At 42.7% G+C, this 25,012-nt stretch overlaps 1 protein-coding gene across 1 annotated transcript in view; it reads right to left on the reverse strand.

Moving 5' to 3' along the window:
- Nucleotides 1-2,150: 2,150 nt before the first annotated feature.
- ZDHHC14 (zinc finger DHHC-type palmitoyltransferase 14) overlaps nucleotides 2,151-25,012 on the reverse strand; it is a 196,560-nt gene continuing 173,698 nt past the window's right edge. Inside the window, exon 10 of the mRNA XM_044292579.1 lies at nucleotides 2,151-2,966. Within this exon, the coding sequence (XP_044148514.1) occupies nucleotides 2,925-2,966 (42 nt within the window). The 3' untranslated portion in view covers nucleotides 2,151-2,924. The remainder of the gene's footprint in view (nucleotides 2,967-25,012) is intronic.

Raw genomic sequence — 25,012 nt, forward strand, 5'->3', positions numbered from 1 at the left:
AGAATAGCAGAAACTCCTAATGCTGGCCATACATGTTATGATTGCGGAGACCCTCAAATGCCAGGGCAGTATAAACACCCCACAACTGACCCCATTTTGGAAAGAAGACACCCCAAGGTATTTGCTGAGGGGCATATTGAGTCCATGAAAGATTGAAATTTTTGTCCTAAGTTAGCGGAAAGTGAGACTTTGTGAGAAAAAACAAAATAAAATCAATTTCCGCTAACTTATGCGAAAAAAAAAAAATTTCTATGAACTTGCCAGGCCCCTCATTGGATACCTTGGGGTGTCTTCTTTCCAAAGTGGGGTCACATGTGGGGTATTTATACTGCCCTGGCTTTTTAGGGGCCCTAAAGCGTGAGAAGAAGTCTGGGATCCAAATGTCTAAAAATGCCCTCCTAAAAGGAATTTGGGCACCTTTGCGCATCTAGGCTGCAAAAAAGTGTGACACATCTGGTATCGCCGTACTCAGAAGAAGTTGGGGAATGTGTTTTGGGGTGTCATTTTACATATACCCATGCTGGGTGAGATAAATATCTTGGTCAAATGCCAACTTTGTATAAAAAAATGGGAAAAGTTGTCTTTTGCCAACATATTTCTCTCACCCAGCATGGGTATATGTAAAATGGCACCCCAAAACACATTCCCCAACTTCTCCTGAGTACGGCGATACCAGATGTGTGACACTTTTTTGATGCCAAGGTGGGCAAAGGGGCACATATTCCAAAGTGCACCTTTCGGATTTTGCAGGCCATTTCTTACACATTTTGATTGCAAAGTACTTCTCACACATATGGGCCCCTAAATTGCCAGGGCAGTATAACTACCCCACAAGTGACCCCATTTTGGAAAGAAGACACCCCAAGGTATTCTGTGAGGGGCATGGTGAGTTCCTAGAATTTTTTATTTTTTGTCGCAAGTTAGTGCAATATGAGACTTTGTAAGAAAAAATAAAAATAAAAAATCATCATCATTTTCCGCTAACTTGTGACAAAAAATAAAAAGTTCTATGAACTCACTATGCCCATCAGCGAATACCTTAGGGTGTCTACTTTCCGAAATGGGGTCATTTGTGGGGTAGTTATACTGTTTGGGCATTGTAGAACCTCAGGAAACATGACAGGTGCTCAGAAAATCAGAGCCGTTTCAAAAAGCGGAAATTCACATTTTTGTACCATAGTTTGTAAATGCTATAACTTTTACCCAAACCATTTTTTTTTTTATCAAAGACATGTAGAACTATAAATTTAGCGAAAAATTTATATATGGATGTCGTTTTTTTTGCAAAATTTCACAGCTGAAAGTGAAAAATGTCATTTTTTTGCAAAAAAATCGTTACATTTTGATTAATAACAAAAAAAGTAAAAATGTCAGCAGCAATAAAATACCACCAAATGAAAGCTCCATTAGTGAGAAGAAAAGGAGGTAAAATTCATTTGGGTGGCAAGTTGCATGACCGAGCGATAAACGGTGAAAGGAGTGTAGTGCCGAAGTGTAAAAAGTGGCCTGGTCATGAAGGGGGTTTCACCTAGCGGGGCTGAAGTGGTTAAATAGGCTTTATATTGTTTGAAAGCTGGCATTCCAAGCTTTCAAACAATGCCAGAATGACACCATTATCTTCAGTATATGGGAAGATATCACTGTTAGAAATCTGTTAGATGCAGTGAATACAGCTGAAAGTAAAAGCAGTTTTTACCCACGATTATTCCTGACTATTTATAACAGTGATACCTTCTGTTTAGCTTGGACTAATGCTATAATGGAATGTGAAACAAGACCAGTTGCATGCTTCTAGCGGCTACAATTAAGGAGATATCAGCAGCTAAAGCAGCCCCCCTCCCCCCATTTAGCTTGGAAGGAACAGTTAAAGAGGTTATCCCATGAGAAATGTAAAAAATGAATATGACAATACCTTTCTAACAAAGCTAGGACCAGCCCTGTATCTCACATGGATCTAGAGATCTCCCCATTCATTGCTCTGCTGGATTTATATCAAGCTGAAAGCTCAAGGGGAGTGACTTTTCTGCTGCGGCTCAGGGGGCATATCCATGCTCTCCCGATCACAGCTCAGGAGGCAGTTGAAAGATTAAACTGAGCATGTGCGGCCTTCTCAGGGAGCAGGTCAAAGAAAAAAGAAATTAAGTGGCACTATACAGATACATTTTATTGAATAACTCAGTAGCTCTACAACATTTTAATTACATGCAATTACAAAAGTATTCAGATCCTGGTGCCGATTTGAAAACTGTAAAATATTTTTTGTGGGACAACCTCTTAAAGTACTTTTCCCACAGCCCGAGCTGAGCTCTGGCAAAACAGTTAGGAGGTTAACAGTTAGATAGAGGGAGTCCCAGTCATCAGACACCCACCAATCATGAGAGTGGGGGTCGTGTTCGCCCTGTATGAATGAAAAGGCAGTTGAGCAACTCTTGGCTATCACCAGCAATCCCATAAAGTTTGAATAGAGTGGCAATGCGCATAATTGTCAGAAACTCCATTTACATGAAAGAAATGTTGTCATGATCGGTGGGGTCTTAACTTCTAGACACTGCTGATGCAATCTTGGCTATGGTGGATGAGACTGAACCCGTTGGTCAAAAAGTTTGCTTTACACAATAACATTTTCTGCTCAGAAAGAAGCAGTTACAATGATCAAGATCAAAACGTTTGGCACAAAAGTTTGTTTATTAAATTGAAGTTTACAAATCTTAGTTGCAAATTAATAAATCAGAAAAAAAAAATCTATGAAAAACTGCATTTACACTGCATTATATACATGAGGTGGAGTGCAATAGCATCGTGCAATGCAGTAGAAGTCAGACATTTTCCAGCATGCCCATAACAACCTGAACTGTGTTGGTCATTCCAACTAATTTGGTCAGTTCTTGATTAGTTGCACGATGATTCCTTGGCATCTTCATTGTTTAATTATGATCCAACTGCACAGACATCCCCTGTATTTGTCCCTGAAAATTTACCACAAAAAAATAAATAAAAAATGTTAAGACTTACACACAAGCCCCTAGTGTAAGGAATAACTGAATAAAACACTTTTTAATACTATGCCACACTAGGTAAGTGAACTATTATTCTGAAATACTCAGAATAAATTTCAAATCAGAAATGCATTTACAGCTCATTCATCTATCATCATAATAAAGGGGAAAGACCAGACATTTATATTAAAAGGGGTGGTGCATCTTTGGAGGGAGGGAAAACTCCTCCTTGAGCAAACCTGAGGATGGAAGCCTACTCACCTGCTTCCTGGCACTGGCTCCCCACTCCTTCTCTTCCTGCCCTTGGCTGCTCTGTTGCATTCTCAGGATGTCAACTTCTGTTTTGACACCACTGTAGCCAATTGCTGGGCCCAGCGTTGATCTGCTACCATTGTGTCATGTTAAACAGTCATGCTGGCTGCAGTGGTGTCAAAACAGAAGTTGACAGCTGGGCGCAGTGGAGCAGCCAAGGACAGGGAGAGAAGGAGCAGGGAGCCAGCGCTGGGCAGTATTCCCTTCACATTTGTGCCCATGAAGGGAAGTTTGACAACCCCCTCCTCAAAGGTGAGCAACCCCTTCAAGTCTTAATGACAAGTACAATCAATTTGCTCAAACATGATGTAGAAAATAGTAAATTATTTTATAATTAAAGGGGTAGCCCCGCACAATGAAAAAATAAAATAAAAAAACTTGGACGTGGCCTGAAAATGGTTATACTTACTCACCTCACTGATCCTGCGCTGTTGCTGTCCTAATTATGCCCCCCATTGTGCTCCGCTTCCTGCTCCTTTTCTTGACAAGACAGGAAATAGCTTGGATTGTAACTTAGCCAATCACTAGCTGAGGTGCTGCATTGCTGCAGTCAGTGACTGGGATTTCCAGCCATGTCGAGAACAGGAGCAGGTAGAGGAGGGCAGTAAGTACACTAACCCACTCGTAAGGGCAGCAGTGACCATTTGAAGGTCATGCCCGAGATTACTTATGCCAGATTTCCCCTTTTGGCATATAGACAGCAGAGCGTTATATACATTTTTTTTCACATTTAACAAAAATACTACGCTCTCTAGTTTGGAATAGCTTTTAGAACATGGGGACAAAGATTTGTACGTTTATTTTATTTTTTACAAAAATAAAAATATATCAAATTTTATCATCGACATAATCATATCAAACCGCAGAATAAACAAAGATCGTCCATCATGCTAAACAGTTAATTATGTAACCAAATAATCCAAAAATCACTGTTTTATTGTTTTTAGGGAAAAATGTAGAAAACTAAAATGACCAAAAAGGTATGTACCCCAAAATCATAACAATGAAAACTACAGGTCATTTTGCTAAAATCAAGCCCTCATACATTTGTGTCGAGGGAAAAGAAAAAAGTTAGGTTCACAGAAAACAGCAAAACAATTTAAACTGCCGCTTACTGTGAAGGGGGCACAATGGGCACTATTACTATTAAGAGGGCACAATGGGCATTATTCTGTGGGCATTACTACTATTAAAGGGCATTATTACTGTGAAGGAGGCACAATGGGCATTACTACTATTAAGGGGCATTATTACTGTGAAGGAGGCACGATGGGGATTACTACTATGAAGGGGCACAATGGGGATTAATAACGTGAAGGGGGCACAATAGGGGTTAATACTGTGAAGGGGGCACAATGGGGATTAATACTGTGAAGGGGGCACAAAGAGGGCATTACAACTGTGAAGGGGCACAGATAGGGCACAACCACTGTGAGAGGGGCACAATGAGGGCATAACTACAGAGAAAGGACCTGCCCCGGGTGCCAAACAACCTAGGCACGCCACTGCCTGCATGTCCCACTTTCAACTCTACCCTGTGTCCTGAGGACACAGATCCAGTTGAATAAAATGGTGAAGCAGAGAGCAGTCAGCTTCCTGCTTCACCATTCCTGTTCTGTTCGTAGTCCAGTGCATGCAGGCTCGATGTACTGACATCACACCTGCTGAGATCTTCCACAAACAGCACAGCACAGTGTGGAGCGGCTTTGTTGGTCAGGGGAACATATGATAGGTGAGTTTTTACTCCGGAGGCACTACTCTGTGAGGGGGGAGCTACATAACCCTGGGAGGGATGGGAGCAGTAAAGGGGGCATAACTGTGTGTGTGTGGGGCCATATAAGGTGGCATAATTCTTTGAAGGAGGACATCCAAGTGACAAAACTGTAAGTGGGCCACTAAAGGGGGCATAACTGTTTGTGGGGGCCATAACTGGGTGGGGAGCTGGGCATAGCTCTGTGAGGAGGACAACCAAAGGGTGCATAAGTATTAGGCAGGCATCAATGTTGGGTGCCATCTAAAGGGGCATACTCTGAGGGGGCATCACTGTGTGGGGCTACTTAAAGGGGCATCACACTATGTGGAGAGAACTTAAAAGGCAGCACTGTGTGGGGGCCACTTAACGGGGCATTATACTGTGTGAAGTCTACTTAAGGGTACATCATACTGTTTGGGGGACATTTAATGGGCATCACTTTGTGAGGGGAGCATTTAAGGGTACATCATAATGTGTAAGGGGGCAAGTAGAGAACATCACTTTGTTCTGGGGGCTTCTAAGTGGAGCTCATTCTGTGTGAGGGGCAGCTAAAGGACCATCCTACTGTGAGGGGGCACTTAGGGCACTTGCAATGTGTCAGGGGAACTAAGGAGCATCATAATGTGTGGGGGCACCAAGGGATCACCCTGAAAGGCATTGAAAGGAAATTCTTACTGTTTGATTGGCAGAAAGGAGATTAGGTGGGCTTGGAGGTGTGGATTATTGTAAAAAATAACATAAAAAATAAATAATGCAGCACTACGCGCCAAGGGTGTTGGCCCTCATATTTTTTGGGGGTTTTGCAGCTCGGATCTTCATCCTACAGCATACTCCGGTATATGGCCCTTTACAAAAAGTACTTGAGTAAACCTATCCTAGAGGCTCATTTGCATATATTATAGCATCATTTTTCTCAGCCGTGCAGGCACATATGAACATGGGACCAACACAGATGCCTTCAGCTGCCAAGCCACATGCCACAGGTCAGCCAGACCTTTTAAGGACCAGATTGTTTTGATATCCCAATATGTAAAACAATAGAATTCAAAGAATTCAATTGTTTTTCTCATGACTAAGGGCTGTTTTACACCAACAGATTATCTGACAGATTTTCTGACCAATCATTGGTCAGATGGCCATTTACACACACATCTTTTCTTACACATCCCCAATTATTGGTCCAATTGGACAGAATTTGGTCAGATGATCTGTTGGGGTAATACAACCCGAAGCGTGAAAAAGGCCAAATTCTGCCAAAACATTGAATCACTGGAATACAACTACAACTTGATTATGCATTTGCTTTTAGACAGTTACTTCACATATATGCACATCTGTTATACACCAATAGTTAAGCACAAAAACTGCTCACCACATGTTACTACATGCCATTTCACATCTCACAAGTAGACTTGTGAAATGCTGTTCAGCTTTCAGAAATAACACTTTTCAACAAGCTAAAAGTACAGTTTATTTTCTTTGACATCCCTCTCCTTGGAGGTCCTCGCTGGAAAATGCCATGTACGGGCATGGTCAAAGAATTCAGATAAGGGAGCAAGATGCTTCTAGCACTTTATCTGGATGGAGTCTTAAATAATTGAAAGTTAGTCGAAAATAACATGCAGCGATTTATTTATATGCACATTCCTAAAATAAATCCATAAAAAATAAAATTCTAATTAATCATTTAATAGCTACAAAATCAAGGGCATATGATTTACGTCTAATGGAACGTTGCCCTTTATCCTTAAATACCTGCAATCAAATAAATAAATAAATTGTATTTTGTTTTCCAGATTGGGGCACAAACTGTTTTCCTTGGCTGTATTTCTCACTTCTAGTTTTTTCTTACTACTTTCAGCCCAGGACCAAGCAGTACAACAGGCACTGAGGCACAATATTTACTAAATATTTGGTGGCAGTACATGACCACTACCTGCAGTAATAGGGAATGCTGAATACTAAACGTGCCTAAATAAATCCCCGCTTCTAGCTCCCCAACTGAAGCAGCTAGTCTTGGCTCAGGGTCTTGGGAGCAGTTTGCACAAATTAAGGCCTTGTGCACACGACTTTAGTTTTGGACTCATTCATTTTTGTGGGTCTGTAATAAACGTGGCCAACACATGGATGTCATCTGTGTGCTGCCCGAATCAGTGTGTCTGCAAATTATAGAACATGTCCTATTCTCGTCCGTTTTGCAGACAAAATTAGCCAGTTCTAGTAGAAAAATGTGGCATGCACCCAGCCAATATCCATATTTTGACCACAAAATGAAAATGATACGGTCATGTACATGAGGCGTATAATATTCACAAGTGACATTTTCCCAGCAAATTCACTGCAATCTTATTTTTTTATTTTTGCTACAATGCTGAGAGGTCTGACCACAAACTAAATGCTACAAACACAACTCGCCTAATTGTTGCCTTGTAGTTTCTTTGATCCGCTCCTGTAGACCCTCTCAGCATTAGGCTAGATGCACACTACCGTATGTGGTTTGCGGTCCGAAAATTGCAAATCGGTCCAAAAAACGGATGATGTCCGTATGGCATTATTTTTGGGTTTTTTTGCGGATCCACTTGTTCGCAAAACGGACAAAAATAGGACATGTTCTATTATTTTTGCGGGGCTATGGAAAAACGCGGCTCTGATGCAGAACCAAACCACATTTGTGTGCATGTAGCCTTACACAGGTTATGGCGTCCATAATAGTCAATAGGGGGAGGAGACCTAAATCGTGATGCGAACCCACCCCAAGAGGGACTTTTTTTTTAAAAACTTTTATTTAGTTTTTTATATATATGTTTTAAAGTTTAGTGTTCTTTTAAAGGGGTTGGCTGGTAATACCTAACAAAGGGGTTTTCCCATCTCAGACAGTGGGGACATATCGCTAGGACCAAGAATGGGGCCCTGAAAGTTGTGGAGGGCACACTGTTCATGCACAGCCACCCTCCATTCATTTCTATGGGGCCTCTGAAAATAGCCGAGTTCTGGCTCAGTGGTGACTGAATCCAGGGGTCCTCCGGCCACCACCTTCCCTGTTCTGTTCTCCGTGTGGGTCCCAGAGGTGGGACCTGCACCTATCAGACAATTGGGTCATATTCTATAATACTTAACTGCTCCCCACCACTCTGGTCCTTCGTGCTCCTGTGTGTCCTTCTTTCGGCCTGTGGCTTGTTTACTTCCTCCCAGGCCTGGATATGTGAATATGGTTCCACTGCAGCCAATGACTGACTTCAATGTGCCCAACAGAAGTAATGAAGCCGCCCAGAGGAAGTAAACAAGCCACATAGTGGAAGATGGAGGACAAGAGCCTGCGTGCATGATGGGGGCCACAGAGAGCAGGTAAGTATGAATATTTGAATACGTAAACAGCGGAGGCAGGCTACAGGCTTCAATTAAAAGAGGTATTCCCAGACGACCCCTTTAAGCACAGCATTATTCATATGTTAGTAAGTTCTAAGAGAGCTATAGCCTAAAGTCAAAAATTTTTGATCATGTAAAACTGCTAATAGTGCTAGGCAAGGACAAAAATACATTTTGTGGGCTTTTATTAACAGGGATAAGTGTAAATATGAAGTTTTATTCTGTTGAGCGGGATCCTAAAATGCCATTTAATTGTGCAAATCTTGTCTGATTACCTACAAAGCATAATAGTGTACCTGTCAACATATCCTAAGTGTTCACTTCAATCTCCATGCTCTCACTATGCTCCATCATTTACAACCCAAACTTACAGGTTGTGGGTGTACGTGAGCAGCAGCCGCAAGACTTCCCATAGTGTTGTGTGCTGCAAGGTTAGCCAAAAATGTAAACGCCTTCTACACCTTTCACTGGGCCAAAAAACTCCGCCTACCATACCCTCCATCATCCCCTTGCCATCTCTTCCTAATTTTTACTCCCATACAGCTTTGATAGAACAAGAATACCCTGCTTGTGGATTTAGAGCATCGACCAACCCATTCCAAAATCACATGGGTCTGACATCACCAATTGAACAGGGTTGGGGTTTATGGGAGGCCTGGTCATGATGTCATCTGAAATACAATCTCCACAGAGGGCGCAGCCACATCACCACTCTCCCGACCTCCAGAGTATTATGTCTTCTATAGCCATGGCGGATCAGTTTTCTATTGTGTAACCACATCGCGGACAGAAAAACGCTGCATTTTGGTGTCCGCCTCCAGAGCAGAATGGTGACTGAACGGAGGCAAACTGATGCATTCTGAGTATCTCCTTTTCCATTCAGAATGCATTAGGGCAAAACTGATCCATTTTGAGATCCCATGACGGATCTCAAACGGAAAGCCAAAAATGCTGGTGTGAAAGTAGCCTAAACCCTTTAAGGGAACACTTAAATCAAACATTGAATCATCAACGAAAGATTGAAGTTAAAAGTCTTTACTGATGTAAATTGAGTAAGTCGTTAAAGAAGTTTTCCAAGTGTTTATTTTTATTTTTTTTACTAATGATTTATCATCAGGATAGGTCATCAGTATCTGATTGGTGGGGGTCCGTCACCCGGAGACCCCATGATCAGCTGTTTGAAAAGGCAGTGGATAGGTTAAAAAAAAAAAACGTTGAAAACCCCTTTAAGAATGAAATGACATCAGAAATAGTGTATGAATACCACAATTATCAACCAACTGAAGGCTGGATTCCAAATCACCTTGAAAAACTCTTGTACATTCTGTGGTGGTCCCACTACAGGACATCGGGCCTTCAGGACATTCTAATGGCATCTGTTTCTGACTGTTTTGTTATAAATGTGTAGACTCTTAGCTTGTAGGATTCTGGCAGCACTCCTCCTGTTCTTACTCCCAAAAAAGAGCAGATACTGGTCCTGCTGCTGGGTTTTGCCCTTTTATGGCCCAGTCCAGCTCTCGTTGTGTAACAGCCTGTGTCCTGGTGTCATCTCCATGCTCAGTACTGCAAAACTTCTTGCGGTGGCAAGAATGAATGTGCCATCCTGGAGAAGCACGATTACCTATGCTAACTGATTGGGCTACAGGTAACTCCTCATGCTACCTGTAGTGATAGGTTCAGTAGTGAAATGCAAAACTAGAGAATTATCAGTCAAAAACCATAAGGAATTTTGCTTATGTTTCCTAACCGAACAGACTGATACCTGACTTGGTCCATGACCCTTTAACCCCTTAACCACCTCCCGACCGCCTAACGCAGGAATGCGTCCTGCGGGTGGCCGGGTTATTCCTCCTTCAGCGAGACGCGAGATGACGCGCATATCCGGCCCGCACATGCGCAGTGCAGGTCGGCAAAAGGCGCACAAGGAGTTAGTTTATCACCAACCTGCCAGCCAATGATCAGTGCTGGCAGGTGGGTGACTTAAAATAACGAACCACCAGCTATATAACACATTATATTTATAAATATAATGTGTTAAATGGCTTCTGTGCTCTCTACTGGGTCCTTTTCGTCGGTTGGTCCCAGCAGAGAGCACAGATCACAGTGAGTACACCAAGCACTACATATTTAGCCCCAGATCACCCCCCATCACCCCCAATTAACCCCTTGATCACCCCTGTCAATCACTAGTGAAAGGGAAAAAAGTGATCAGTGTAAACTGTATTGACTGTTTGGTTTAGGCTAGTTTAGGCCCCTTTGGTAGGTAGTTGGCTTCAGTTAGCGCCCAGCCCACCGCAGTCACTGATTCGCTGATTAGCAGATCACAGTCAGATCTATAATAGTATTAGTGTCACGTTAGCTCGCCCTCCACCCAAAACGCAGTGTTTGCCCGATCAGGCCTGATCGGTTGCCCACATGTGCGTACACCCACGCCCGCCCCTCCGCAGTAACTTATCACTGCACAATCACTACACAAGCGCTGTGGCGATAACAAAATCAGTTTTGATATTTTTTATCAATCGCAGAGGCTTCCTGTACTTCGCATTTTTTTTCACCTTCTAGGTGGACCAAGCGATCAACCAGCTGCAGCACTGATGTGCATTCTGACAGAAGCATTGCGCTGCTGTCAGATTACACAAAAGTCGGCGTATGCGGCGCTGCAAGACGAGATTTCTCCTCTGCAGTACAAAAACAAACAAACGTTTGCCGAGGCTTATGAGCTGAGGGGCGGTGTTCATATGCTTTGGCAAACAAACACTTTGTATATAAAAAAAAGATATTACAAAAATCCGGCAATGATTTATTCATCCACATCGATTGATGTGAATAGAGAAATCGGGTTTGCCAGGGTATACGGGCTGAGTGGGTTTGGATGTTGGGCGGAGCTCCTATGTCCTGGCAGACGCCTTTCCCCTCTTTTTTTTGGCACGTTTTTTGGCAGAGATTTTTTCATCCACATTGATCGATGCGAATGAAGAAATCTGTGCCGTTCATTTTTTCTTTCAGCCCAGAGGCTGAACGGAAATAAAAAATCTCATTACCCGTATGCTCAATATAAGGAGAATAGCAGAAAGTCCTAATGCTGGCCATACATGTAATGATTGTGGAGACCCTCAAATACCAGGGCAGTACAAACACCCCACAAATGACCCCATTTGGGAAAGAAGACACCCCAAGGTATTCGCTGAGGGGCATATTGAGTCCATGAAAGATTGAACTTTTTGTCACAAGTTAGCGGAAAGGGAGACTTTGAGAGAGAAAAAAAAATATCAATTTCCGCTAACTTGTGCCAAAAAAATAAAATTCTATGAACTCGCCATGCCCCTCACGGAATACCTGGGGTGTCTTCTTTCCAAAATGGGGTCACATGTGGGGTATTTATACTGCCCTGGCATTTTAGAGGCCCTAAAGCGTGAGAAGAAGTCTGGAATCCAAATGCCTAAAAATGTCCTCCTAAAAGGTACTCATTGGAATTTGGACCCCTTTGCGCACCTAGGCTGCAAAAAAAGTGTCACACATGTGGTATCGCCGTACTCAGGAGAAGTAGGGCAATGTGGTTTGGGGTGTATTTTTACATATAACCATGCTCGGTGAGAGAAATATATCTCTGTAAATTGACAACTTTGTATACATTTTTTTTTTTTTAAGTTGTCATTTACATAGATATTTCTCACACACAGTATGGGTATATGTAAAAATATACCCCAAAAACACATTGCCCTACGTTGATACCACATGTGACACTTTTTTGCAGCCTACGTGCACAAAGGGGCCCAAATTCCAATGAGTACTTTTAGGATTTCACAGGGCATTTTTACGCATTTGGATTCCAAACTAGCTTTAGGGCCCCTAAAATTCAAGGGCAGTATAAATACCCCACAAGTGACCCCATTTTAGAAAGAAGACACCCCAAGATATTCCGTGAGGGGTATGGTGAGTTCATGTAAAATTTTATTTTTTGTCACAAGTTAGTGGAATATGAGACTTTGTAAGAAAAAAAAAAAAATCATCATCATTTTCCGCTAACGTGTGACAAAAAAAACTTCCATGAACTCACTATGCCCATCAGCGAATACCTTAGGGTGTCTACTTTCCGAAATGGGGTCAATTGTGGGGTATTTCTACTGTCTGGGCATTGTAGAACCTCAGGAAACATGACAGGTGCTAAGAAAGTCAAAGTGTGTAAATTAATTATTTTGCACCATAGTTTGTAAACGCTATAGCTTTTACCCAAACCAATAAATATACACTTATTGCATTTTTTTTTATCAAAGACATGTAGAAAAAAAAAATTAGAGAAAAATGTATATAGAAATGGAGTTTTATTAGAAAAATTTTACAACAGAAAGTGAAAAATTTCATTTTTTTGCAAACATTTCGGTCATTTTTGATTAATATCAAAAAAAGTAAAAATGTCAGCAGCAATGAAATACCACCAAATGAAAGCTCTATTAGTGAGAAGAAAAGGAGGTAAAATTCATTTGGGTGGTAAGTTGTATGACGGAGCAATAAACCATGAAAGTAGTGTAGTGCAGAATTGTAAAAAGTGGTCTGGTCATTAAGGGGGTTTAATTTAGGGGGGCTGAGGTGGTTAAGGACCCTGCCATATTTCACCTTAAGGACCAGGCCATTTTTTTTTGCAAATCTGACATGTGTCACTTTATGTGGTGATTACTTTAAAACGCTTTTATTTATCAAAGACATTCTGAGATTGTTTTCTCGTCACATATTTTACTTCATGACAGTGGCAAATTTGAGTCAGAATATTTCATTTTTATTTATAAAAAAATACCCAAATTACAAAAAACGGTGAAAAATTTTAAAATTTCAATTTCCATACTTTTATAAGAGATTGTAATACCTCCAAAAATAGTTGTTATTACTTTACATTCCCCATATGTCTACTTCATGTTTGGATCATTTTGTAAATGCCATTTTATTTTTTGGGGACGTTTTCTGAAATTTTTCAGAAAATTTCCAAAACACACTTTTTAAGGACCAGTTCAGGTCTGAAGTCACTTTGTGAGGCTTACATAATAGAAACAACACAAAAATGAACCCATTTTAGAAACGACACCCCTCAAGGTTTCAAAACAGATTTTACAAACTTTGTTAACCCTTTAGGTATTCCACAAGAATTAATGGAAAATGGAGATTAAATTTCACAAATTTCACTTTTTTGGCAGATTTTCCATTTTAATAAAATAAAATTCCACTAAATCAAGGATAAACAGCCAAACAAAAATCATATTTATTGCCCTGATTCTGTAGTTTTTAGAAACACCCCACATGTGGTCTTGAACTGCTGTACGGGCACACAGAGGGCGCAGAAGGAAAGGAACGCCATATGGTTATTTCACTGGGATAATTTTAAGCTGCCATGTCACATTTAAAACCCCCCTGATGCAACCCTAGAGTAGAAACTCCAAAAAAGTTACCCCATTTTGGAAACTACGGGATAAGGTGGCAGTTTTGTTGGTACTATATTAGGGTACATATATACGATCATTTTTTTTTTTTTTTAAATCAGATATTTTTTATTGAAGATTTTCAATTTTAAACACAGACAGAACACTGTCCCCACCCCCATCCCTCCCTCCGCCCCCCAACAACACCCCACGAGACAGTAGCAAATTAAAAATCTCTCACCATATGGTCTGACCCATCAGTATGATACAACAACTGCATGGATAACAACAGTTCAGATCAGTATGACATACTTCAAGCAATATGACACATTTTATACATAATATCCTGTCCGAGTTCCCACGACATGTGCCTCCTGTATCCCCGTGCATACAGTCACTCAACCTATTCTGCCAATACCACCCTCCTATTACACCATTTCCCATTTTCCGCAATCCCTTTCTGCCCAACACTCATACCCCCTCACTCATCCCCACTTTCATCTCTTCACGTTTGCAGATTGTAATGTTGAATCCAGAGTGACCAGATCTTCTCAAACTTTTTAACACAGTTTCTTTTTTGGTACACATAGTTCTCTAAACCAACTAGTACATGCACCCTCTTTACCCATTCATCCACTGAAGGAGGTTGAATATCTATCCAGTGAAAAGCTATCAACTTCCTCGCTTGATAAAGCATTCTTACTATAGCTAACCTCCTTTCAGACACCAATCCCGGTAGGTCCACACACCCCAAAACACATGTTGCAGTATCCAGCCTAATTTCAACATCCAACACCAATCTCACAATCTCAACCACCCCACTCCAGTACCTCCTCAATCTAGGACAATTCCACATCATATGGATGAGATCTGCATTCAGCGCACCACACCTCGGACAGCAGTCATCCGCTCTATACCCCATTCTCTTCAAAAGGACAGGTGTTTTGTATACTCTGTGTAACAACAGGAGTTGCGATACTCTTTGAGCCTCGCTCACCGCTATTTTTGTGAACTCCTCCAGGACAGTGTCCCATTGCTCCACAGTCAACTCTGGGACATCCTTCTTCCATTTATCATAAAGCGGAAATTCCTGTCTTTTAAATTGCGCTTCCATAAGACACGCATAATTAAGGGAGATCACTCCTGCTGTACCTCCGCCAGATTTCACTAGGTCAACTACTGAATTCTTTTGTGCAGGACGTACTGCCCCTACCTGTTCTTGAGCACGTAGAGCGTGCCTAAGCTGCAAATAAAGATAGAAGTGGGAATTCCGCAATCCAAATTCCTGCTGCAACTTATCAAACAATTGGCACATATACCTAAGCCCTGATTCAGCCCACCCCTTAATCCCCTTAACTTTATCCACCTCTTTGTACATATAATTTGGCCAGAGAGGGGTGAGAGCGGAGTATCCCTGAATTCCTATTATTTCTCTGACTTTCCACCAAGTGTTATGAATGGCACGCAACATCCGATATTTACCACCTAACGCATGAAAAGTATCCTCCTCCAAGGCAGATCTCAAATTCGTACAACCCACCAATGACTGAATAATCCTACTCGCAGTACCCAAGCCATCCGTCGATTCCCATCCCCTCATATGCTGCATTTGTGCCGCCAGATAGTACATCCACGGATCCGGGACCCCCAAGCCCCCATTTGTTTTGGGCCTACACAAAGTTGACAGCTTGATGCGAGGCGTTCCCTTCTTCCATATAAGGTCCCTGAAAATGGCATTGATGACATAGAATATCCGCAGCGGGAGCCATATAGGGGAGTTGTGTAGCACATAAAGAATCTGCGGCATCAGTATCATTTTCACCAGATTGGCCCTACCTATAATAGATAACTGCAATTTTGTCCAGGCGTTTACCTTCTGTTTAAACTTCTGGAGTAGAGGGGAGATGTTTAGTTTCTCAAAATCTAAATCATTACACGAAACCTGAATGCCCAGATATTTGAAAGAGCGCACCACCTGTAAGCCCTCTACCCTGGAGTCACAGTCAGCCATGCCTTCCTTCAGTGGCATCAACACGGACTTAGTCCAGTTAATACACAGACCTGACATTTTCCCAAACCCATTAATCACTTCCATCGCTACCGGGAGAGAATTCCTCCAATCATCCATAAATAGCAGCAGATCATCTGCATATAGTGCCACTTTCTCCTCCAGGGAACCATAAGTAAAGCCCATCAAGAGATGCGACAGCCGCACCCAACTTGTGACCCTGGCTCTGAATATTTAGATAAAGACGTCTGATATTAACTGCCGTAGCCATATTTGGCATAAAGCCAGCCTGGTCTGAATGAATCAGGTTAGATATAATCAGGTTCAGACGGTTAGCTAAGACTTTAGCCAGAATTTTAATGTCTACCTGCAGTAGTGATATCGGTCTATAGGACTCGGCTTCCTGTATATCCTTGCCTGCCTTTGGAAGGACTACAATCGTCGCCTCAGTCATACTGGTGGGCAGTCTTTTCTGTGTCATTGCCTCCTTGAAGACCTCCAACAACTGGGGCAGCATGACTGAGGCAAATCGTTTGTAAATCTCCGCCGGTAACCCATCACCACCTGGAGCCTTATTATTAGACATAGTGGAGAGCGCCACCTCCAACTCAGTGATCGTTATAGGAGAATCTAATTTAGCACATTGATCAGATGTAAGCTTAGGCATGTGGAGCCCGTCCAAAAACAGGTCTATTTCCTCACCCGAGGCTGACAACCGAGATACATAGAGGTCGGAGTAAAATCCCTTCATAATCTCCAGTATTTGCTCCGAAGCACTACACAGAGTCCCAGTTGGATCCCTGAGGGCCACTACATGACTAGGGAGTCTCTGTGCCCTAGATACCATAGCCAGCATTCTTCCCGTCCTCTCTCCCTCTTCATAGTATACCTGTTTCTGGAAGAGCTGTTTGTTCTTGGCGTTAAGCAACAACCTGTCATTAAGCTCCTTCTGCGCCCCCTTCCATAATTCTCTACACCTATCATCCGGTGTTTCCACATACTGGGCTTCAGCCATTTCCACCGCCCTCATTAAGGCCTGAACCCTAGCCCTGGTTTCACTCTTTTTTCTACTAATTTGCGCCATAAGCAACCCTCGCAGGAAAGCCTTCATAGTATCCCAGACTATTAAGCTAGAGGCGGTAGACAGATTAATCCTAAAGAACTCCTCTAATTGTTCCTTAACCCCTTAGGGACACAGCCTTTTTACACCTTAGGACCAGGCCATTTTTTGAAAATCTGACCAGTGTCACTTTAAGTGATGATAACTTTAAAACGCTTTGACTTATCCAGGCCATTCTGAGATTGTTTTTTCGTCACATATTGTACTTCATGACACTGGTAAAATAAAGTTAAAAAAAATATTTTTTTTTGCATAAAAAAAATGTCAAATTTACCAAAAATTGGGAAAAATTAGCAAATTTCAGAGTTTCAGTTTCTCTACTTCTGTAATACATAGTAATACACTTAAAAATTGTGATGACTTTACATTCCCCATATGTCTACTTCATGTTTGAATTCTTTTGGGAATGATATTTTATTTTTTGGGGATGTTACAAGGCTTAGAAGTTTAGAAGCAAATCTTGAAATTTTTCAGAAATTTACAAAAACCCAATTTTTAGGGACCACTACAGCTCTGAAGTCACTTTGCGAGGCTTACATAATAGAAACCACCCAAAAATGACCCCATTCTATAAACTACACCCCTCAAGGTATTCAAAACTGATTTTACAAACTTTGTTAACCTTTTAGGTGTTGCACAAGAGTTATTGGCAAATGGGGATGAAATTTGAGAATTTCATTTTATTGCCTAATTTTCCATTTTAACCAATTTTTTCCACTAACAAAGCAAGGGTTAACAGCCAAACAAGACTGTATCTTTATTGCCCTGACTCTGCCGTTTACAGAAACACGCCATATGTGGCCGTAAACTACTGTACGGCCACACAGCGGGGCGTAGAGTGAAAGGTGCGCCGTTTGGTTTTTGGAAGGCAGGTTTTGCTGGACTGTTTTTTTGACACCATGTCCCATTTGAAGCCCCCTGATGCACCCCTAGAGTAGAAACTCCATAAAAGTGACCCCATCTAAGAAACTACACCCCTCAAGGTATTCAAAACTGATTTTACAAACTTTGTTAACCCTTTAGGTGTTGCACAAGATTTAATGGAAAATAGAGATACAATTTCAAAAAAAAAATTTTCTGGCAGATTTTCCATTTTAATATTTTTTTTCCAGTTACAAAGCAAGGGTTAACAGCCAAACAAAACTCATTATTCATGGCCCTAATTCTGTAGTTTACAGAAACACCCCATATGTGGTCGTAAACCGCTGTACGGTCACACGGCAGGGCGCAGAAGGAAAGGAATGCCATACGGTTTTTGGAAGGCAGATTTTGCTGGACTGGTTTTTTTGAGACCATGTCCCATTTGAAGCCCCCCTGATGCCCCTGATGCACCCCTAGAGTAGAAACTCCCAAAAAGTGACCCCATTTTAGAAACTACGGGATAGGGTGGCAGTTTTGTTGGTACAAGTTTAGGGTAGATATGATTTTTGGTTGCTCTATATTACACTTTTTGTGCGGCAAGGTAACAAGAAATTGCTTTTTTGGCACCGTTTTTTTTTTTGTTATTTACACCATTCATCTGACAGGTTAGATCATGTGGTAATTTTATAGAGCAGGTTGTCACGGACGCGGTGATACCCAATATGTATACAATTTTTTTTATTTATGTACGTTTTACACAATAATTTCATTTTTAAAACAAAAAAAATGTTTTAGTGTCTCCATAGTCTAAGAGCCATAGTTTTTTTAATTTTTGGGCGATTATCTTATGTAAGGTCTTATTTTTTGTGGGATGAGATGACGGTTTGATTGGCACTATTTTGGGGTGCACATGACTTTTTGATTGCTTGCTATTACACTTTTTGTGACGGAAGATGACAAAAAATGGCTTTTTTTACACCGTTTTTATTTTTATTTTTTTACGGTGGTCATCTGAGGGGTTAGGTCATGTGATATTTTTATAGAGCCGGTCAATACGGACGCGGCGATACCTAATATGTATACTTTTTTTTTATTTAGGTAAGTTTTACACAATGATTTCATTTTTGAAACAAAAGAAATCATGTTTTAGTGTTTCCATAGTCTAAGAGCCATAACTTTTTCAGTTTTTGGGCGATCATCATGGGTAGGGTATGATTTTTGCGGGATGAGATAACGGTTTGATTGTTCCAATTTTGGCGTAGATGCGACTTTTTTGATCACTTTTATTACCTTTTTTGGGAAGTAAGGTGGGCAAAATTCCAATTTCATCATAGTTTTTAATTTTTTATTTTTATGGCGTTCACCGTTCGGGTAAAGTAACATTACCGTTTTATAGATCAGGTCGTTACGGACGCGGCGATACCAAACATGTGTAGGGAATTTTATTTTTTTCATTTTTAATCAGTGATAAATGTGTTTTTTGATTTTTACTTTATTTTTCACTTTTTTCACTTTTTTTTTGACCCAGACCCACTTGGTTCTTGAAGATCCAGTGGGTCTGATGTCTGCATAATACAGTACAGTACAATATATATTGTACTGTACTGTATTTTACTTACACTTTGTCTGAACAGATCTATGCTTTCAGCACAGATCTGTTCAGAACCATGGACAGCAGGACGCCTGAGAAGGCGTCCTGTTGCCATGGGAACCTTCCCCGTCTGCTCAGTAGTGGCCAGAACTGCGCAGACGGGGAAGGGTAAGGACGGGGCTTGGGGGGCTGCCTGGAAGCTCTCTCCCTCTCCATTCGGGGGACTGCAAAGGCACAGCAGCCCCCCGATCGGAGAGGGAGGGAGCTCCCTCTTACTGTTAACCTTTTCCATACAGCGGTCCGTACAGACCGCTGTATGGAAAGGGTTAAACGGCTGACATCGCATCACCGATATCAGCCGTTTATACCAGGGTGCCAGCAATGTGCTGGCACCCTGGTATACCCACTAGACGCCAACGATTACGCAATGGGAGGCGGGCGGGGGATCGCGATCCCGCCTACCGCACCGCCCGCAACCCTCCCCCTGCACCTCCCACCGTGCTCGAACAACTCAGGGGTGCAGGGGGGAGGGATACAGGAAACCATTTTTAATCCTAAAGTTTCTGATCGGGATCAGAAACTGCAGAAATCGCAGCAAACCGCAGGTCTGAATTGACCTGCGGTTTGCCGCGATCGCCGACATGGGGGGGTCACGGGACCCCCCCGCGCATTTAGCCTAGGTGCCTGCTCAATGATTTGAGCAGGCGCCGGGTTCCGATCACTGCCAGCCGCACGGCAGTGATCGAAAATGCACAGGGCGTACATGTACGCCCTGTGTCCTTAAGTACCAGGGCACAAGGGCGTACCTGTACGCCCTGTGTCCTTAAGGGGTTAATAGTACCCACTTCCGGCAGGACAGATAACCAAAAGGGGTTAAATGCCCACATCGTTCCCTGTCCTATTCTAGCGGGCTTAAAAGCGGCAGAGACCATCAGCGGGGAATGATCCGTCAGCCGACGCGGAAGATACGCTACTTCCTGTACTAATGTCCCCATTTCAGAATTCGCTAGCGCCAAATCAATCCTGGACAGAGAGCCAAAGCTACTAGAACAACATGAGTACTGCTTCTCCCTCAGATTCCTTTATCTCCATAGGTCCACTAAGGACACCTCTCTTATGAGTCTCCCAAATGCGGTATATTCTCCCGAGGAATCTCTTTCCGTCGTCCCCAGTCTATCCATATCCGGGCATATGACATTATTAAAGTCCCCCAGTATGAGAGTTGGCACCCCTGGAAAATCCGTCATGAAAGCTAGGACCGTCCTGATCACCGACAGAGAGTATGGGGGGGGGGGGGGGAGATATAGACTCCACACACCACACACGGCTGGTTATAAAGTGTACCATATAAGCACACATAGCACCCATCAGCATCCACCTTGCTAGAAATACAACAAAACGGTATGCTTCTATGTATCAAGATACTGACACCCCTAGCATATGTGGAGTATGTGGAATGAAATCCCACCCCCACCCAAGCCAGCTTAAGCAAATGTACCTGCTCCAGTAGCAAGTGTGTCTCTTGTAGGCAGCATATGAGAGGATGTAACGGACGGACACTTTCCAGAATCGCCTTCCTTTTAGTCTTTTCCTTGATGCCCCGGACATTCCAGCTAAGGAATTTAATGCAATCAGCCATTAGTAATAAAATACGATCTCCTGTAAATCAGTTGAGTCACAATCTGCACCATAGTAACTATTTCCCCCTGCCCTGGAGGAGAGCACACCCCCATCCATACAACCCTCAGCCAGCCATACAGCCAATCAGAACCAGAAATGCCCTGTCTCGCAACATACCCCAAACCTCCCCAAAGTTGTAAACTTGCCATCAGCTGGCAAAACAATTATAAAGAACTCCGGTTCCCCGGACTAACCGACTGGTTCCACCCCGCGCCCGATTACAAGGCCTGTGGAAATATACTACACCAGACGGCGAGACCAGCGAAACTCCGGCTACCAACCAGTGTCAGCCGGAGAAGCGTAGCCCAAACTGACTACTGGCAGTACTTTGTCAAGGTAAACACTTGAAGAACTGTTAGTCACCCTCTTAACATAACCAATCGCCCACTAGCCTCCCGCACCTTGCCCGGTATATCATAGCAGAGCTACCACTCATATATATAACGCCCTCATCATTCGCATGGAGTGCAACAGGTTACCCATAGAGTCCTGATCTACAATCGGAATTAAAACAGAGCAGAGCAGTCCTATCTATATCCACCACAACATTTACGATATATACATTCACTACGGTATATGACCAGGGCAGCCTGGTCCATCCGGTCCCCTCCCCCCCCAAACTGGTAAAGAAACTCTATACAGAACTGTGAGGGGGAGAGGGAAACCAGCAACCAGAAAAGACATTGAAATAGTCACTTGCATAATGAAAACTGAGTCCCATTAAGTAGGATTTTGAAGCTCCATCTTGATCTGCCGCTCGTTCCTGTCCAGCCACTTTGTCGCCTCTCTAGGATCCTCAAAGAAACTGGTGGTATTCAGGGCCACTACACGCAATCTAGCCGGATATAACAGAGTATGGGACCTCCAGGTTTCTCAGTCTCTTTTTAACCTCCAGGAAGCGGGCCCTCTTTTTCTGTACCTCCATAGAGTAGTCCGGGAACAGTGAGATTCTGTGTCCATCAATGGAAAGTTCTGGTAACTCCCTGGCCTTGCGCAGGAGAATATCCCGGTCTCTGTAATGCAGTAGCTTGGCCAGAACTGTTCTCAGAGGTGCCCCAGGAGGCAAAGGCCTAGTCGGCACCCTATGGGCACGTTCGACCGCAAACAGTGGAGTTAGTGCATCCTGCCCCACCTTCTCTTTCAGCCATGCCTCAAAGTATTCAGTGGGATTCCTCCTCTCCACCTTCTCAGGCACCCCCACTATGCGTACGTTGTTGCGGCGCAAACGGTTCTCCATGTCGTCTTGCTTAGCCGCTATAACGTTCAGCAGTGTCCCTCTTTAAAGGCTGTACCTCATCCTCCACCTCTCCCACTCTATCCTCTAGAGCAGTGGTACGCTCGGCCAGTTTCCTGAAGTCATGCCGTATAATGGAAATGTCCTCCTTAATTGCGCCCACCTGGACCGATAAAGCACTGAGGGACTTGCCACATTTTGAGATGGCATGTAGCACATCCTTTAGCGTAGGTTCCCCACCATCTGAATCGCCAGGCTCATTCTCCGGCTCCTCTCCACTCACTTGTAGGGCCGCATACCTGTTGGCGCTCTGCCGCGTGGCAGTGGCGGGAACCCGCTCCTCATGGTCAGAGTCGTCCCCACAGTCCGGTGGCGCTTCCTCTTGGCATTCCAGGCGTTGTTTGTTAAACTGACTCAGTTTAGCCGCTGTTTCTTTTTGCAGCTCCGTAGTGCGCTCCCTCCGCTTCGGTGTGTTCATCCCGGCACCATCTTGGGACTCTCTATCAGCTCCTCTGCCTTCTCTCTTCCTCGACATGCCTGCGTCTGCCACCGACCACAACTACAGATCCGGTCACTGCACTGAACCGCTCTGTCCCCCAACCGCACAGGCTCAAAATCTCCGCTGGATTAGGGTAAAAACAGGATTAATGGCCGGGCAGATGCGGGAGCTCTCACAGCGTGCGACCGCTCACATGCCTAGCAAGCCACACCCCCCTATACGATTTCTGGTTGCTCTATATTACACTTTTTGTGAGGCAAGTTAACAAAAAAATAGCTGTTTTGGCACAGTTTTTATTTTTTGTTATTTACAACGTTCATCTGACAGGTTAGATCATGTGCTATTTTTATAGAGCAGGTTGTTACGGACGCGACAATACCAAATATGACAATTTTTTGGGTTGTTTGTTTCAGTTTTACATAATAAAGCATTTGAGAGAAAAAAAAGATACTTTTTTGTGTCTCCACATTCTGAAAGCCGTAGTTTATTTTTAGGGTTGACTGTCTTATGTAGGGGCCCTTTTTTTTTATTGGTACTATTTTAGGGTGCATAGGACTTTTTGATCACTTGGTAATTGCACTTTTAGTGATGTAAGGTGACAAAATGGCTTTTTTGACACTTTTTTATTACCGTATAATTTTTTACGGTGTTCATCTGAGGGGGTTAGGTGATGTGATATTTTTATACACCAGGTACAGACGCTGCAATACCTATTATGTCTACTTTTTTTATTTTATTTTTTATTTAAGTTTTACATTATCATCATTCCTGAAACAAAAAACTAAATACAATTTTTAGTGTCTCCATAGTATAAGAGCCATAGTTTTTTTTTATTTTCTGGGCAATTGTCTTAGGCCCCTTTCACACGGGCGAGTTTTCCACGCGGGTGCAATGCGTTTGGGTCCAGATTCAGTGCGGGTGCAATGCGTTCACCTTTCACTTCTATGGGGCTGTGCACATGAGCGGTGATTTTCACGCATCACTTGTGCGTTGCGTGAAAATCGCAGCAAGCTCTATTTTGTGCGTTTTTCCAACGCAGGCCCCATAGAAGTGAATGGGGCTGCGTGAAAATCACAAGCATCCGCAAGCAAGTGCGAATGCGGTACGATTTTCACGCATAGTTGCTAGGAGACAATCGGGATGGGGACCCGATCATTATTATTTTCCCTTATAACATGGTTATAAGGGAAAATAATAGCATTCTGAATACAGAATGCTAAGTAAAATAGGACTGGAGGGATAAAATAAATAATTTAACTCACCTTAATCCACTTGTTCGCACAGCTGGCATCTCTTCTGTCTTCATCTGTGAGGAAAAGGACCTTTGATGAGGTCACTATGCTCATCACATGATCCAGGGTTTACAGATACCAATGCAGCTCGCATATGAGGTGGCCAGGACAAGAGCTGATGCACATGCATGCCTATACACATTCCCATGGTTCCAACCACCAAAGAGGACAGCCCTTTTTCCTATAGTGTGCAAGCATGGCCACTGCTGCTGGATTGAAGGGTGGTTGTAAACCCCGGATAGGAGATTATAAAATGTTAAGGATATTTGGCATGTGTGTGAAATTTTAGGATGAACCTAAAATGCACTCTAACCTTTACAGGTGAACTTAAAGTGACCTTCTCTAAATCTCTCAACTTTTGAAAGCACAATTCTAACTGTTCAAGATTTCAATACTTTTTGTACAACTTGCTGTTCTCTAACAAGGAGCTTAACGGCAAAATTCACAGCAGGTGTTTGATCCATTAATCGCCCAATAAATTTCCAGATTCAATAAGAATTAGTAATTAAACAGTCTTCATCATCATGGTATTCACATTTTGACATCATGAGACCAAGACGATGCCTAACAAATGATCAACAGTACCTTACCATTGCAAGGCTTCAAGTAGGATGTTCTCAGACGGAAGTGGCCACTGAGCTTAGTGTCAGAGTGCCATCAGCAGGTTGCAACTGAGATACACAAAGACTGGAAGAGTCACAGAAAGGCATAGGAGTGGACTTCCTTTGGCTACATCCCACAATGATAACTGCTTCATTGTGAACAATGCCCCGTGTAACCTGATGATGAATGCCAAACAACTATAGGCACATTTAAGGGAGGTGAGAGGCACTCAAGTGTCATGTCATGACAGTTTACATAAGTGTGGTCTGCATGCTAGACGACCTGCAAG

Source organism: Bufo gargarizans, chromosome 4 (assembly GCF_014858855.1).
Source record: "Bufo gargarizans isolate SCDJY-AF-19 chromosome 4, ASM1485885v1, whole genome shotgun sequence".
NCBI classification, from domain to species: Eukaryota; Metazoa; Chordata; class Amphibia; order Anura; family Bufonidae; genus Bufo; species Bufo gargarizans.